Source organism: Ranitomeya variabilis, chromosome 2 (assembly GCF_051348905.1).
Source record: "Ranitomeya variabilis isolate aRanVar5 chromosome 2, aRanVar5.hap1, whole genome shotgun sequence".
Classification (NCBI taxonomy): domain Eukaryota; kingdom Metazoa; phylum Chordata; class Amphibia; order Anura; family Dendrobatidae; genus Ranitomeya; species Ranitomeya variabilis.
The window spans coordinates 297,826,785-297,843,310 of NC_135233.1; the positions used below are offsets into that span (position 1 = coordinate 297,826,785).

A 16,526-nucleotide genomic window follows, 5' to 3' on the forward strand; every position below is an offset into this window, starting at 1 on the left:
TACTGCAGCCCTTTACTTCCTCCCTGCTTATGTCTTAGAGGAGATGTCTGTCTGATATATGTATTAACGTAAGGAGGGAGTAGGGAGAGACCGATTACTGCAGCCCTTTACTTCCTCCCTGCTTATGTCTTACAGGAGGTCGGAGCGTCTTCACAGAGAACTTGTAACATAATAAAGTCCTATTTTTATTATATCATGGAATTGATTCAAGCAGGTTTTCTCTCTCTGCTAATGGATGGAAGGGGAAAGAGTATGGAGAGTAAAGTACTGGTGACTGGATTGCAGTCCAATATATCTGAAACATTACATACAATGATAAAAAGTGTATGCTCCTGAATTACGAAGGAGATGTGTGCAGCACAAAACGTTAACACTTAAAGGGGTTTTCTCAAGTTTGGGAGTTAATTCCTATCTTAAAGATAGGAGATAACTTTCTGATCTCTGGGTCCAACTACTGTGGCCCTCACTGATCATGGGAACCGGGACTCTGAAGAGCACCTGCTGAATGGAGCAAATGTTCATCATGAACACCACCGCTTCATTCATTCTAATGGGAGTGCCGAAGATCAGCAGAGCCTCCGCTCAGTAATCTCTGGCGCTCCCATTAAAAATTAATGGAGCGGTGGTGTGCATGATCGATCTCTGCTCCATTCACTCAACATCGATGGGGACCACAGCAGTCGGACCACCCACGATCGTAAAGTTATCTCTTGATCCTTTTAAAGGACACTTCTAGACAGTTACTGAAGGCATATTTCAACTATCGTTCTTAATTACGCAACTGACCTTAGATTTTTCATTCTTTATTCTGTGTGCCTCGTCAATAACAAGGTATCTCCAGTTGAATTTCTTAAAAACAGATTTTTCCCTTATGACCATTTCGTAGGAGGTAACACAAACATCCCACTCTCCGGGCATCATGACATCTCGTATGAAGGCTGCCTAGTTTACATATGAAATAAAAAAACATTGAACATGAACTGAGGAAACGACACGTTAGAATAGAAAAAATGCCTAGTTGGGATTTATTGTTATAATCGACCTGTCACCAGTGAACACATAGTACATATAGTGTGTAATCCGCTGTCCATTAAAATGAAAAAAAAAAAAGCGAGAGAGAATAATACGTTGCTTTAATCCCATTAGTGATGGCTGCTGTACATAAACTGAACTCAGGAGGTACCGGCACCCGAGAGTAACTACTGCGATCCAAGCTAACACCAATCACATCAGTTTGATTTCTTAAATGCTGCTATCAGGTATACAGTATAGCAGTGTATTGTAGACGTAATCAAGAGATTGAAGATGTAAGTCCTGTTGGAGAACTAGTAAAAAAATGGGGAAAACATTAAAATGAGAGCTTGCAGGCAACAGCTGAGTAGGGCACTGTCTCAGTCTGTCCCATGGACTCCAATCAGTCTGTTTCCCCACGATCTGCAAATTATGAATCCCGTGTGTAGGTGATAAATTATTGTAAAGTTAAACGACTCACTTAAAGTCTGTTTTCATGGAAATACCGGCAGCACGCTACAACTTTTTCCCAATCGGCGGTCATTTAAATGGCTGTTTACACACAAGAAGATGTAGCGCACCGAGCAATCTGTACTGGATCACTCAGTGCACATAGGCTGTAAATGTTCTCTACAGTGTGAGTCATGTTTATACCATGCACCAACAAGGATGGTGATGTTTTGTTCTGCACTAAAGATCATTTCACCCAATGAACAAGAGTTTTGTTCATTCATCATGTGATCGACAGCCTGTTTACACAGCAAGGTGATCATGAAACAAACGTTCTTAGCAACACTCAATCACAATTATCTGGCAATGTAAATGCCCCTCTACACATTTGTATAAAGTCTATCTGTGATTACCTGCTCTCACAATAGCAATACTTACCCGTGCATCTTTGTCACCAATAAGACAGACAGCAGAAAGTGATGGGACCCAGCGTTTAAACTCATTCATCCAGTTGTGCAGAGTGGATTTTGGTACCAACACCATATGTGGACCTGGAGTGTTCCTGTAGTGCTTAAGGTAGCCCAACAAAGCAATTGTTTGCAATGTCTTGCCTAATCCCTAAAAACAAAGATAAAAACCATGTAAAATAACACAAATTCTGCTCTGCAAATACATAACTATCAGTTATATATAAACCAACTGCTAAAGAGCAATGCAGCACCCCGGACAAACCAATAAATTGCCCCAAGAACCACCCTAATACAATGTTTTATTATAAATGGAGTCATCACGGGAAATGTTCATATAGGACACTGAATAATGCAGTACATCTAATCCTAAAGGCTGATCTGGGGCAATATTAGGCTACGTTCACATTTGCGGTCAGCGCCGCAGCGTCGGGCGCCGCAGCGTCGCCGCATGCGTCATGCGCCCCTATATTTAACATGGGGGCGCATGGACATGCGTTGTGCTGCGTTTTGCGCCGCATGGCCGCAAGCGTTGGACGCAAGAAACGCATAAAGTTGCATTTTTTTTGCGTCCAACTTTCGGTCAAAAAGGAGGCATGCCGCGCAAAACGCAGCGTTTTAGCGTGCGTTTTGCCGCGTTTTTGTTTGCGTTGTGCGCTGCGGCGCCGACGCTGCGGCGCACAACGCAAATGTGAACGTAGCCTAAGTGCATAGTTCTATTTATCTGAATATATATAGTACAGACCAAAAGTTTGGACACACCTTCTCAGTTAAAGATTTTTCTGTATTTTCATAACTATGAAAATTGTACATTCACACTGATGGCATCAAAACTATGAATTAATACATGTGGAATTATATACTTAACAAAAAAGTGTGAAACTGAAATTATGTCTTATATTCTCGGTTCTTCAAAGTAGCCACCTTTTGCTTTGATGACTGCTTTGCACACTCTTGGCATTCTCTTGAAGAGCTTCAAGAGGTAGTCACCGGGAATGGTCTTCCAACAATCTTGAAGGAGTTCCCAGAGATGCTTAGCACTTGTTGGCCCTTTTGCCTTCACTCTGCGGTCCAGCTCACCCCAAACCATCTCGATTGGGTTCTGGTCTGGTGACTGTGGAGGCTAGGTCATCTGGCGTAGCACCCCATCACTCTCCTTCTTGGTCAAATAGCCCTTACACAGCCTGGAGGTGTGTTTGGGGTCATTGTCCTGTTGAAAAATAAATGATGGTCCAACTAAACGCAAACCGGATGGAATAGCATGCCGCTGCAAGATGCTGTGGTAGCCATGCTGGTTCAGTATGCCTTCAATTTTGAATAAATCCCCAACAGTGTCACCAGCAAAGCACCCCCACACCATCACACCTCCTCCTCCATGCTTCACGGTGGGAGCCAGGCATGTAGAGTCCATCCATTCACCTTTTTTGCGTCACACAAAGACACGGTGGTTGGAACCAAAGATCTCAAATTTGGACTCATCAGACCAAAGCACAGATTTCCACTGGTCTAATGTCCATTCCTTGTGTTCTTTAGCCCAATCAAGTCTCTTCTGTTTGTTGCCTGTCCTTAGCAGTGGTTTCCTAGCAGCTATTTTACGATGAAGGCCTGCTGCACAAAGTCTCCTCTTAACAGTTGTTGTAGAGATGTGTCTGCTGCTAGAACTCTGTGTGGCATTGACCTGGTCTCTAATCTGAGCTGCTGTTAACCTGCGATTTCTGAGGCTGGTGACTCGGATAAACTTATCCTCAGAAGCAGAGGTGACTCTTGTTCTTCCTTTCCTGGGGCGGTCCTCATGTGAGCCAGTTTCTTTGTAGCGCTTGGTTTTTGCCACTGCACTTGGGGACACTTTCAAAGTTTTCCCAATTTTTCAGACTAACTGACCTTCATTTCTTAAAGTAATGATGGCCACTCGTTTTTCTTTACTTAGCTGCTTTTTTCTTGCCATAATATAAATTCTAACAGTCTATTCAGTAGGACTATCACCTGTGTATCCACCAGACTTCTGCACAACACAACTGATGGTCCCAACACCATTTATAAGGCAAGAAATCCCACTTATTAAACCTGACAGGGCACACCTGTTAAGTGAAAACCATTCCCGGTGACTATCTCTTGAAGCTCATCAAGAGAATGCCAAGAGCGTGCAAAGCAGTCATCAAAGCAAAAGGTGGCTACATTGAAGAACCTAGAATATAAGACATAATTTCAGTTGTTTCACACTTTTTTGTTAAGTATGTAATTCCACATGTGTTAATTCATTTTTTTGATGCCTTCAGTGTGAATGTACAAATTTGCATAGTCATGTAAATACAGAAAAATCTTTAAATGAGAAGGTGTGTCCAAACTTTTGGTCTGTACTGTATATATCTATAGTTATATGTAATAGACACATATGTAGAACAGAATACATCGACTTTACCATTTCATCTGCCAATATGCCATTAATTCCATTTTCATACAAAGAGATCATCCAGTTGAGGCCTCGGACTTGATAATCTCGCAATTTTCCTGATTTCACATCTGCGGGACAAATATTTAAAAGTGAGATCTGATTGAAACCTAAATAAGACACCGATGTAATATCACAAATACAATTACAAGTGTTTTGCCTTACAAAACCCATCTTTATAGCAGAAAGATTACAAAGGAGAGAACTGTGAAGTTTTCCCCAATAAGAAGCTGCAATTTTCTTTCCAAGTGAATATAGTAACCATCATATGTGCAATTTAATGAAAAACTACTGCTAACTTTATCTAAAAGGGGTTATCCAGGACCCCAATATTGCAACAATATCAAATGGATTCCCAGCTGTTCATCTAACACAAGGTGTCCCGCCGCTTCCACCAGCACCGCAGGTATCGCCTCCTCGGTTTACAAGACTCAGCGATACTTCAGGTAGTGGCTGTGCCGAGGGCTGCAGGTTACAACAGCTCAGTTCCATTCAAGTGCCTGTAAATAAATGAAGGGGAACCATGGGCCCTTTGGTCAGCTGATCTGCAGGAGTAGGCATCATTGTAGTTGTCCGGCATAACTCCTTTAAAAGTATGAATATCCCAGATATGTATCTAACACAAAGCGCATTCAACACTATAGGTCTCAGACAGCCCACTCCAACAAATGGAAGTTGTCACTAGTGATGAGCGAGCGTGCTGGGATAAGGTGTTATCTGAGCATGCTCGTGTGCTCACAGAGTATGTTCGGTGTGCTCGAATACTATGTTCCAGTCGCCGCAGCTGCATGTGTCGCGGCTGTTCGACAGACATGAGACATGCATGGACTGCCTGTTTGTTAGGCAATCTCTGTATGTGTTGCAGCTGTCGAACAGCCGTGAGACATGCAGCTGCGGCGACTGGAACATAGTATTCCAGCACGGTGAAGATACTCTATTAGCACACGAGCATACTCAGATAACACCTTATCCAGGCACAATCGCTCATCACTAGATATTATACATCCGTGCATTGGCTTGTGTGTTAGCAGATTTGCATTGAACGTTTATTATACAATTGAAGTAGATTAAAACAAAATATCTATAGGAAAAATTAGTCTTAAAAGAATGCTATCCCTTGAAAAAGCATGGCCACCCACTGAACAGCCAAATCTACCTGCTACACTAAGACCTGATTCTGAAAATGGGCAGAACTGGGTGAAAAGTCACACAAGTACATATTAACACTTTATTCAGATGTTTGTTGGTCACGTATGTGGCCTAATAGTGGTTTTCACAGAGACATGTACCCTTGACAGTATATGGGGCTGTTCACATGTCCGTGGTATTTTTTGGACCGTGTGTATACAAAAAATCATTGTTGATATTTACGTTTTTGATCTGAGCCACAGAACAAAATTCCAAACAGCACATGGATGGCGCCAGTGTACTATCGGTGTGCTGTCCATTACTAATAATATGTTTGAGTCCCTGCAGCTGTTGGACAGCCGCAACACATGGAGGAACTGCCTGCTTGCTAGCCAATCCCTGCACGTGTTGCATCTGTCGTATAGCCGCAAAACATGCAGGTGCGGAGACTCAAACTTATTTTACGAGCACGTTGAAGTCACTCTGTAAGCACCTGAGCACGTCCACTCATCACTAATGTCTAATTTTCATCTGTATATAAAGTATCCCCTAAGTATTTAATAACAGCGAGTCTGATACACAAAAAGGATGAGAATAGGACCCGATCTGAGTATGACGGACCAGAGCCATGAATCAGTTTATTACAATGGACGGGTGTATGAATCAATATTTAGAATTGAGAGTCCTCAGTGGTTGATACGGTACCAAGATATACATCTTTCCTGTATGAGTCAATGAGACTTAATGGAACACGGACGTCTACAAAGGACGTGTGATATGGTCTTATGAGGTATCACATGGGCATGTTAATCGGTAAATTGAAAGAACATCAGTGCAGTTTAGCCTTAGTACATGATACGAGAATCATTTAGCAGATAAAGTTACGACATACAAGACGGTGATTCTTCGAATCGCACGCAGACATTGGAGGTTTTGCGGCTTTCAGACAGTAACTCCTCATCTTCTTCTTGCTCCGTCCGCCGATGTCGATTGCTTCATTAAGAAAATATACAAAGAATAATTGTATCATTAATGATGTCACTGTATCCCCACATGCAGTGCATATAACCATACATACCCTAAACCTGGGCATCTTTTGATACAACTATGTATTATGCTATTGTGCTGTTATACTTTCTGGAAATGCAGGATAAAACTAACAAGAGGCTGTGAACGATACAGCATGGCATCGTCAATTTCAAGAGGTGAAATGGACATAAACCTTCCATAAGAGGAATGGTAACATTTCCTGCAGGAATAACAGAGTGATTCAGATCTGCTAAAAGTGACTGACAGATGGAAACCTGCTGGCACTGCTGGCCAAGGCTGAAGGTCTCACCTGAAGCTCGGGACTTTAAACAATGTCAAAGAAAAGCATAACTAGTGGGGACTTGCAGCATAAAAAGCACCGTATGTAAACAGAAAGCCTTCTTCCTTCAATGCGACAATACACATGCTTTTTTTTCTATTTGATGCCATTAATAATCATCACTGATATTTGGCTTTTAAATTAGAAAACTGTGCACAGTCTGTTTAATTGCATTTGTGAAATGTGAAAGAAGGCGAGAAGCCATTTACATACTCTCCAACCGACAACAAACTTTGTTTTTCATCTTTCTTTATCCTGGGGCGTCCTAATTTCACTTTGAGAGGAGACGTTGGAGACTTTTGGGAAGCGGGCTGAATAAAATGCGCAAACAGCTCCGTCTGCTTCAGGAGAAACTCAAATCTTTTCGAACGATCTGTTTTCTGGAATATGAAAAGAATGCAAATACATCAAAGTAACGCTCTATACGTATGTACTTCTACATCCAGTGAATTACAGGCGGCTGCCCAATGTGCACATCTATAGTCACCGCCGAAAGTGTTGGCACCCTACAAATTGCTGCAGAAAATGAAGTATTTCTCCCATAAAATTATTGCAATTAAACATGTTTTGTTATACACTTTTATTTCCTTTGTGCGTATTGGAACAACACAATAAAAAACAAGAGAAAAAAAGGCAAATTGGACATAATTTCACAGAAAACCCCCAAAATGGGCTGGATAAAATTGTTGACACCCTCAACTTAATATTTGGTTGCAGAGCCTTTGGAATAAATATCTGCAATCTGTCACTTCCTATAACCATCAACAAGGTTCTTACGCCTCTCAACTGGAATTTGGACCACTCTTCTTTTGCAATCTGCTGCAGGTCTCTCATATTTGAAGGCACCTTCTCCCAACAGCATCTTCAAGATCTCTCCACAAGTAATCAATGTGATTTAGATCCGGACCCATTGCTGGCCACTTCAGAACTCTCCAGTTCTTTGTTTCCATCCATTTCTGGGTGATTCTTTAAGTATGTTTGGGGTCATTTTCCTGCTGGAAGACCCATAATGCAAACCTAGCTTTCTAACACTGGGCACTACATTGTGACCCAAAACCCTTTGGTAATTTTCAGATTTTATGATGCCTTGCACACAGTCAGGGCACCCGGTATCAGAGGCAGCAAAATACCTTTGACCTTCCACCATATTTGACTGTAGGTACTGTGTTATTTTCTTTGTAGGCCTCATTGCATTTTCGGTAGACAGTAGAATGATGTGCTTTACCAAAAAGCTTTATCTTGGTCTCATCTGTCCACAAGATGCTTTCCCAGAAGGATTTTGGCTTACTCACATACATTTTGGCAAACTGCAGTCTAGCTTTTTATGTCTCTGTGTCAGCAGTGGGGTTCTCCTGGGTCTTTTATCACAGCATTTCATTTCATTCAAATGTCGACTGATAGTTCAGGCCGACAATGATGCACCCTGAGCCTGCAGGACAGCTTGAATTTCTGCACAATCCTGCATTGCAAACTTTCAGCAATTTTTTTCTGCCACAGTGCTACAATGCCATGGGTTATAAACTTCTTGATTATGTTGCACAGCATGTACAAAGGAACATCAATATCCCTGGACTTGTAAACTTAAGATTGTTGATATTGTTCAAACAAACACAGAATGCAAAGGTGAACTTCTCCCCTTTTTATCTGGTTAGAGGTGTGATTTTCAGATACGTTCTTTTGATCGCCCGTTATTGCATTTTAATGCAATGTCGCGGCGACCAAAAAAACGTAATTCTGGCGTTTCAAAATTTTTTCTCGCTACGCTGTTTAGCGATCAGGTTAATGCTTTTTTTTTATTGATAGATCAGGCGATTCTGAACGTGACGATACCAAATATGTATAGGTTTGATTTTTTATTGATTTATTTTGATTGGGGCGAAAGGGGGGTGATTTAAACTTTTATCTTTTTTTTATTTTTTTCACATTTTTTTTTTTTTTTTTTTACTTTTGTCATGCTTCAATAGCCTCCATAGGAGGCTAGAAGCTGGCACAACACGATCGTCCCTGCTACATAGCAGCGATCATCAGATCGCTGCTATGCAGCAGAAATGCAGGTGTGCTATGAGCGCCGACCATATGGTGGCGCTCACAGCTACCGGGGATCAGTAACCATAGAGGTCTCAAGGACTTCTATGGTTACAATACAGAAGCATCGCCGACCCCCGATCATGTGACAGGGGTCAGCGATGCGCTCATTTCCGGCCGCCCGGCCAGAAGCGCCAGTTAAATGCCGCTCTGCATTTTACTATTGTGGGCACATGTCAGCTGTTCAAAACAGCTGACATGTCCCGGCTTTGATGCGGGCTCCCCGCCGGAGCCCTGCATCAAAGAGGGGGATCTGACCTCGGACGTACTATCCCGTCCGAGGTCAGAAAGCGGTTAAGTCCAATTTGCCTTTTTTCGCTGCTTTTTTGTGTTGTTCCAATACACACAAAGGAAATAAACGTGTGGTATGAGAAATACTTCATTTTCTGGAACAATTTCAGGGGTGCCAAAACTTTAAGCCATGACTGTATATACATCATCTTATGTTACTTGCACCGAGTTGCTAAGATCATCACATGACAGGATGTTACCAAATCATTAATTATTTCATATATACAACTTATTTATAGCAACAGAATATGAATGAAAATATGATTAAAAAAAGCACCAGGCTCCATCACTGATGCCTGATTTTATCAATAATTCTATTCCCTATAATATAACAATTCTGGAGCAGCTTTTTTTATTTTTTTTAAAGATTTTTTTTTTGCGACGATCCAGTTATTCCTCCTGGACAATTATAAATAAATTGACAATTTGATGCTGCTTGTCAAATGGTTGTGTCCATTATAACAGTGAGAATTGAATGTACAGTCATATTGTGCTGGTACGCCCACCCACCCTCAAATTGGTAACACCTTGTTGTCGATTAATTCATACATTTCTAGGAGGAATAACAGAGGAACATAACATTGCAGGGTTCCAAGAACATATGGCCTAGGATTGTCATACAACAAAGGATACAAGGATTTACTAAACCGGACAAGTCAGGAAAGCTGAGACATTCACACTGCATGTAGGGTGTCTGCTTGTCTATGTGTTGGGAAATGCTCCAAGTATATGTGTGATGGATGCCTCCTAAGTACAAACGTGGATACTGCTCAAACAGCATCGCTGTTCGCTGGAACAAAAGGAATATAAACAAGCCCAAAGAAAAGAAAATTAAAAAAAATAACACTTGTCAGGACTAAAGAAGTCTACAGACCCGGTTGACCTATGAGCAGTATGAACAGACCCTTATGTGCCCACCAGCCCACGTCTTTTTTTTCGATCCAGACAATGACCCCTATAAGAAAGAACACAGCAGAACGAACAGTCCTTAATGCAATGTCATTAAGACCAACTTTTTGGGGACGTTGCTCCTTTGTTTGAGACATTATTGAAGGTACCCATCATTCATATATTGATGACATATCTGCTAAACATGCCATCAATGAATATAATTAGGCAGGGTTTTTAGATCTCTTTTTTGGAAGTTTTGCTTTGTACCACCAGAGGGCAGCACATACTACACATCGTCTCACCTGGCACAGCATGCGGTATCTTTCCCATTTTATAATGGTCGCCTTATTAGATTGGCCATTATATACAGCCCAGCATAGAGAAAGCAGGGAGGGGAAAGAACCGACCAAAAATAGTCCCCAAATACAAAGTAATAGTAACAAAAAAGTAATTTATTAGGAACAGGTAGTAACATGGGTATCAAACCAATGTTGGGAGCTATCCGCCAAGATTACACATACAAAATCACGGACGCTGCACCCGGTACAATTACCCTTATGGAAGGATAGTCATCAGTAATATCATATAATATGTGTTACCATAGACATATGAAAAAATGCATCAATACTAAAAAAAACATATATATTATCTATGGAGGAATATAAAGTGCAAGTGCCGTAAGTCAATTCCTTATTTTGTTAAGAAGAAAGGTGACATATCATAATATAGGTAAGCAAGGGAGTTTTTTGAGACCGTGCTCATCTTAGTGTATACATGTGTGTACATTTTACAGATAGCTCCCAACATTGGTTTGATACCCATGTTACTACCTGTTCCTAATAAATTACTTTTTTGTTACTATTACTTTGTGTTCGGGGACTATCTTTGGTCGGTTCTTTCCCCTCCCTGCTTTCTTGATATTGTACACCGACAGTTCACTTAATACAGTCTGATCTCCTGGGGTTTTTTTCTCATTACTATAAATGGACAAATTATTAATATAATTACGTGTATTAATCTAAAACCCGGACATCTTCCCTTGTCGCATATGTTTAACCCAGCATAGAGAAAGGAGAGCAGCCATGGGGTATCGCTACACCATCTCATCTTTCAATTGCTAGATCTGACTTTTATTCACCTTAATATATTATTAGTGGTAGTAGTAGTATTAATATTAATATGCTTGCTTATGCATAGCATTGTAGTTAAAAACATCAGATGAAGAAATCTACCTGATCTCACACTGGGAAATGATTTGTTTTTCTGAATGTAGGTCCCATGTGGACAGGCCTATTTTTACTCATTTCATGAAGTCCAATTGCTGATCTATTTCTCTTAGGCTGCCGTCACACTAGCAGCATTTGGTCAGTATTTTACATCAGTATTTGTAAGCCAAAACCAGGAGTGGGTGATAAATGCAGAAGTGGTGCACATGTTTCTATTATACTTTTCCTCTAAGGCCGGAGTCACACACAACGTATAAAAATACGGTCCGTTTTTGATGGCCGAGATACGCAGAAAATTTCCTGAACAGTGATCCGTATTCAATGCGAGGATGCGATTTTTTTCTCCAAAAATTATCCGTGTGGCATCCGTACGGCGAGATTTTTTCGCCGGCTTGCAAAATCGACATAGAATGAATCCATGGCCTCAAATATTCGTAAAAACATATATACAGTCTATATTATATATATATATCTCCATCTATATATTTATAACAGCGAGACACATATATATATATATATATATATATATATATATATATATATATATATATATATATATATATATATATATATATATATATATATATATATATATATATATATATATATATATATATACATATACACTCACCGGCCACTTTATTAGGTACACCTGTCCAACTTCTTGTTAACACTTAATTTCTAATCAGCCAATCACATGGCGGCAACTCAGTGCATTTAGGCGTGTAGACATGGTCAAGACAATCTCCTGCAGTTCAAACCGAGCATCAGTATGGGGAAGAAAGGTGATTTGAGTGCCTTTGAACGTGGCATGGTTGTTGGTGCCAGAAGGGCTGGTCTGAGTATTTCAGAAACTGCTGATCTACTGGGATTTTCACGCACAACCATCTCTAGGGTTTACAGAGAATGGTCCGAAAAAGAAAAAAAATCCAGTGAGCAGCAGTTCTGTGGGCGGAAATGCCTTGTTGATGCCAGAGGTCAGAGGAGAATGGGCAGACTGGTTCGAGCTGATAGAAAGGCAACAGTGACTCAAATCGCCACCCGTTACAACCAAGGTAGGCCTAAGAGCATCTCTGAACGCACAGTGCGTCGAACTTTGAGGCAGATGGGCTACAGCAGCAGAAGACCACACCGGGTACCACTCCTTTCAGCTAAGAACAGGAAACTGAGGCTACAATTTGCACAAGCTCATCGAAATTGGACAGTAGAAGATTGGAAAACCGTTGCTTGGTCTGATGAGTCTCGATTTCTGCTGCGACATTCGGATGGTAGGGTCAGAATTTGGCGTAAACAACATGAAAGCATGGATCCATCCTGCCTTGTATGGAGCATCTTTGGGATGTGCAGCCGAGAAATCTGCGGCAACTGTGTGATGCCATCATGTCAATATGGACCAAAATCTCTGAGGAATGCTTCCAGCACCTTGTTGAATCTATGCCACGAAGAATTGAGGCAGTTCTGAAGGCAAAAGGGGGTCCAACCCGTTACTAGCATGGTGTACCTGATAAAGTGGCCGGTGAGTGTATATATATATATATATATATATATATATATATATATATATATATATATATATATATATATACATACATACTAGATGGTGGCCCAATTCTAACATCGGGTATTCTAGAATATGTAGGTAGTATATAGCACAAGCGACGTACTATACTGCACAGTGACGTAGTATATAACACAACCGACGTAGTATATAACATAGCTACATAGTATATAACAGAGCTACGTAGTATGTAACACAGAGTACGTAGTATATAGCAGAGCTATGTAGTATATAACACAGCCACGTAGTATATAACAGCCACGTAGTGTATTGCACAGGTATGTAGTATATTGGTCAGCCACGTAGTATATAGCAGAGCCACGTAGTATATAGCAGAGCCACGTAGTATATAACATAGCCACGTAGTATATTGTAGAGCCACGTAGTATATTGCACAGGCACGTAGTATATTGCACAGCCACGTAGTATATTGCACAGCCACGTAGTGTATTGCACAGCTACGTAGTGTACTGCACAGCTATGTAGTATATTGGTCAGCGACGTAGTATATAGCAGAGCCACGTAGTATATAACATAGCCACGTAGTATATTGCATAGCTATGTAGTATATTGCAGCCACGCAGTATATAACAGAGCCACGTAGTATATTGCAGTCGACACAGTATATAACAGAATTGACACAGCCACATAGTATATTGTACAGCTACGTAGTATATAACACAGAGCACGTAGTATATTGCACAGCCACATAGTATATTGCAGTCACAATGTATATTGCCCAGCTACATAGTATATAGCACAGAGATGTAGTATATAACAGAGCCCACGCAGTATGTAACACAGCCCACGTAGTATATAGCAATATGGGCACTATATGCGTGGTTAAAAAAGACTTAAAATAAAAAATAAACATATACTCACCTTCCGAAGGCCCCTTGAAGTCCTGGCGCCTGTGTGCGGTGCACGCGGCAGCTTCCGGTCCCAGGGTTGGTATGAGCGCAGGACCTGTGATGACGTCGCGGTCACATGACTGTGACGTCATGGAAGGTCCTTCTCGCATAGCATCCTTGGCACCGGAACCTACGGCTTGCACTGCCGAGGACAGCGCGCGACGTCAAAAGGTGAGAATAACCTTTTTTATTATTATTATTATTTGTAACATTAGATCTTCTTACTATTGATGCTGTATATGCAGTATCAATAGTAAAAAGTTGGTCACACAGGGTTAATAGCTGCGTTAACGGAGTGCGTTACCGCGGTCCGTTAACGCTGGCATTAACCCTGTGTGAGCGCTCAGTGCTGACTGCAGGGCAGTAAAGCAGCGGCCATTTCGCTGCCAGACTACGGCCGTCGCTGATTGGTCGTGGCAATGGTCGTGGGCGTTTTGCCCAATCAGCGACTTGGATTTCCATGACAGACAGAGGCTGCGACCAATGAATATCCGTGACAGACAGAAGGACAGAAAGACGGAAGTGACCCTTAGACAATTATATAGTAGATACATATATTTACATTTCATATAGCGCTAGATAGCAGAAAAGCTGGTAATTCAATTGCCGACTTTTGCTATCTCCTTCCCAAACTCGACATGATATGACACATGGTTTACATACAGTAAACCATTTCATATCCCTTATTTTTTTACATATTCCACACTACTGTTAGAAGTTTCTGTGTGCTAAATTTGGGGGCTCTAGCTGTTAAAATAAAGGGTTAAATCACGGAAAAAATGCAGCGCTAGATAGCAGAAAAGCCGGTAATTCAATTGCCGGCTTTTCTGCTATCTAGTGCTGCATTATATATATATATATATATATATATATATATATATATATATATATATAGTAAAAAGAAAAAGGAACAGCACTACACTTGTACTTATCTTCGGGTGCAAGGCCCCAGGCAAACAGTCCAACGATTGCACCAGGTTCACAGAGACTCAAAAAAGAGGCAGCACTCCATTGTTCAAGTGAAACATGTGGTAGGTTTAATCAACCCACATAGCCGGGCAATGTGGGTCGATTAAACCTACCACATGTTTCACTTGAACAATGGAGTGCTGCCTCTTTTTTGATATATATATATATATATATATATATACTAGATTGTGGCCCGATTCTAACGCATCGGGTATTCTAGAATATGCATGCCCCCGTAGTATATGGACAATGATGATTCCGACTGTGCCCGTCGCTGATTGGTCGAGGCAACCTTTTTGACATCATCGTCGCCATGGCAACCATTATGACATCTACGTCGATACTGTGCCCGTCGCGGATTGGTCGAGGCCTGGCGGCCTCGACCAATCAGAGACGCGGGATTTCCATTATGACATCATCGTCGCCATGCTATGCCCATCGCTGATTGGTCGAGGCCGCCAGGCCTCGACCAATCAGAGACGCGAGATTTCTACGTCGATACTGTGCCCGTCGCTGATTGGTCGAGGCCCAGGCGGCCTCGACCAATCAGCAAATGAATAAACGGGACAGACAGACAGAAAAACCCTTAGACAAATATATATATATATATATATATATATATATATATATATATATATATATATATGTGTGTGTGTGTGTCTGTCACTGACATATATATGTATTTATACCGATTCTATGTGTATATATCTATTCTATCTTTTCTATTCTAACCTGTCAGTGTGATTTTACTGTACACAGCACTGATTTGCCGGCTTTTCAAAGGACACCGGTGCGTAAAAATCGGACAGCAATACGGATGTCATATGGATGTTGCGATAAAAAATTGCATGACACTCGCATGACAATCGCATGATTTACCTCCGTTTTTTCGGTAAATCGGACCGTTTTTTCTCTCGCAAGTGGAAATGAGCTCTAAAACTGTCCCACTAGTTAATCCCTTTAGTGAACACTATAAAAATAAAAATGAAAAACAATGCTTTAAAATCATACCGCTGAACAAAAAGTAGAATAAAACGCGATCAAAAAGACGAATATAAATAAACGTGGTACCACTGAAAACGTCATCTTGTCCCACAAAAAAGCAAGCCACCATACAGCTCCATCAGCGGCAAAATAAAACAGGCTATGTGCACACGTTGCGGATTTGGCTGCAGATCCGCAGCAGTTTTCCATGCGGTGTACAGTACCATGTAAACCTATGGAAAACTAAACCCGCAGTGCACATGCTGAAAAAAATTCCGCACAGAAACGCAGCGGTTTATTTTCCACAGCATGTCAATTCTTTGTGCGGAATCCACAGCGTTTTACACCTATTCCATTATCGGAATCCGCAGGTGTAAAAACGTAGGCAAAATCGGCACAAAATCCACAGAAAACCCTCAGGAAATCCGCAAGTAAAATGCAGGTCATTTTATCTGCAGATTCTGCAGAAAACTCCGCAATGGAATCCGCAACTTGTTCACATACCCTTATATCGCTCAGAATAAAGGGATGCAAAAATAAAAGTTTTTGTGTAAAAGCACCAAAACAGTAAAAAAATATAAATGTGGTATCGCTGTAATCATACTGACCCGAAGAATAAAGCTGCCTTATCAATTTTACCACACGCCGAACTACATTAAAAAAATCCTGAATTGCTTTTTTTTGTTAATTCTGCCTCCCAAAAATTGGAATAGAAAGCAATAAAAAAATCATGCATC

At 41.0% G+C, this 16,526-nt stretch overlaps 1 protein-coding gene across 1 annotated transcript in view; it reads right to left on the reverse strand.

Annotated features, from left to right (window-relative positions):
* Positions 1 to 16,526, reverse strand: part of SMARCA1 (SNF2 related chromatin remodeling ATPase 1) — a 116,853-nt gene that overhangs the window by 90,147 nt on the left and 10,180 nt on the right. Inside the window, exons 3-7 of the mRNA XM_077285121.1 lie at positions 7,088 to 7,254; positions 6,398 to 6,498; positions 4,348 to 4,448; positions 1,900 to 2,079; positions 787 to 942 (exon numbers count right to left, since the gene is read on the reverse strand). Of these exons, the coding sequence (XP_077141236.1) occupies positions 787 to 942; positions 1,900 to 2,079; positions 4,348 to 4,448; positions 6,398 to 6,498; positions 7,088 to 7,254 (705 nt within the window). The remainder of the gene's footprint in view (positions 1 to 786; positions 943 to 1,899; positions 2,080 to 4,347; positions 4,449 to 6,397; positions 6,499 to 7,087; positions 7,255 to 16,526) is intronic.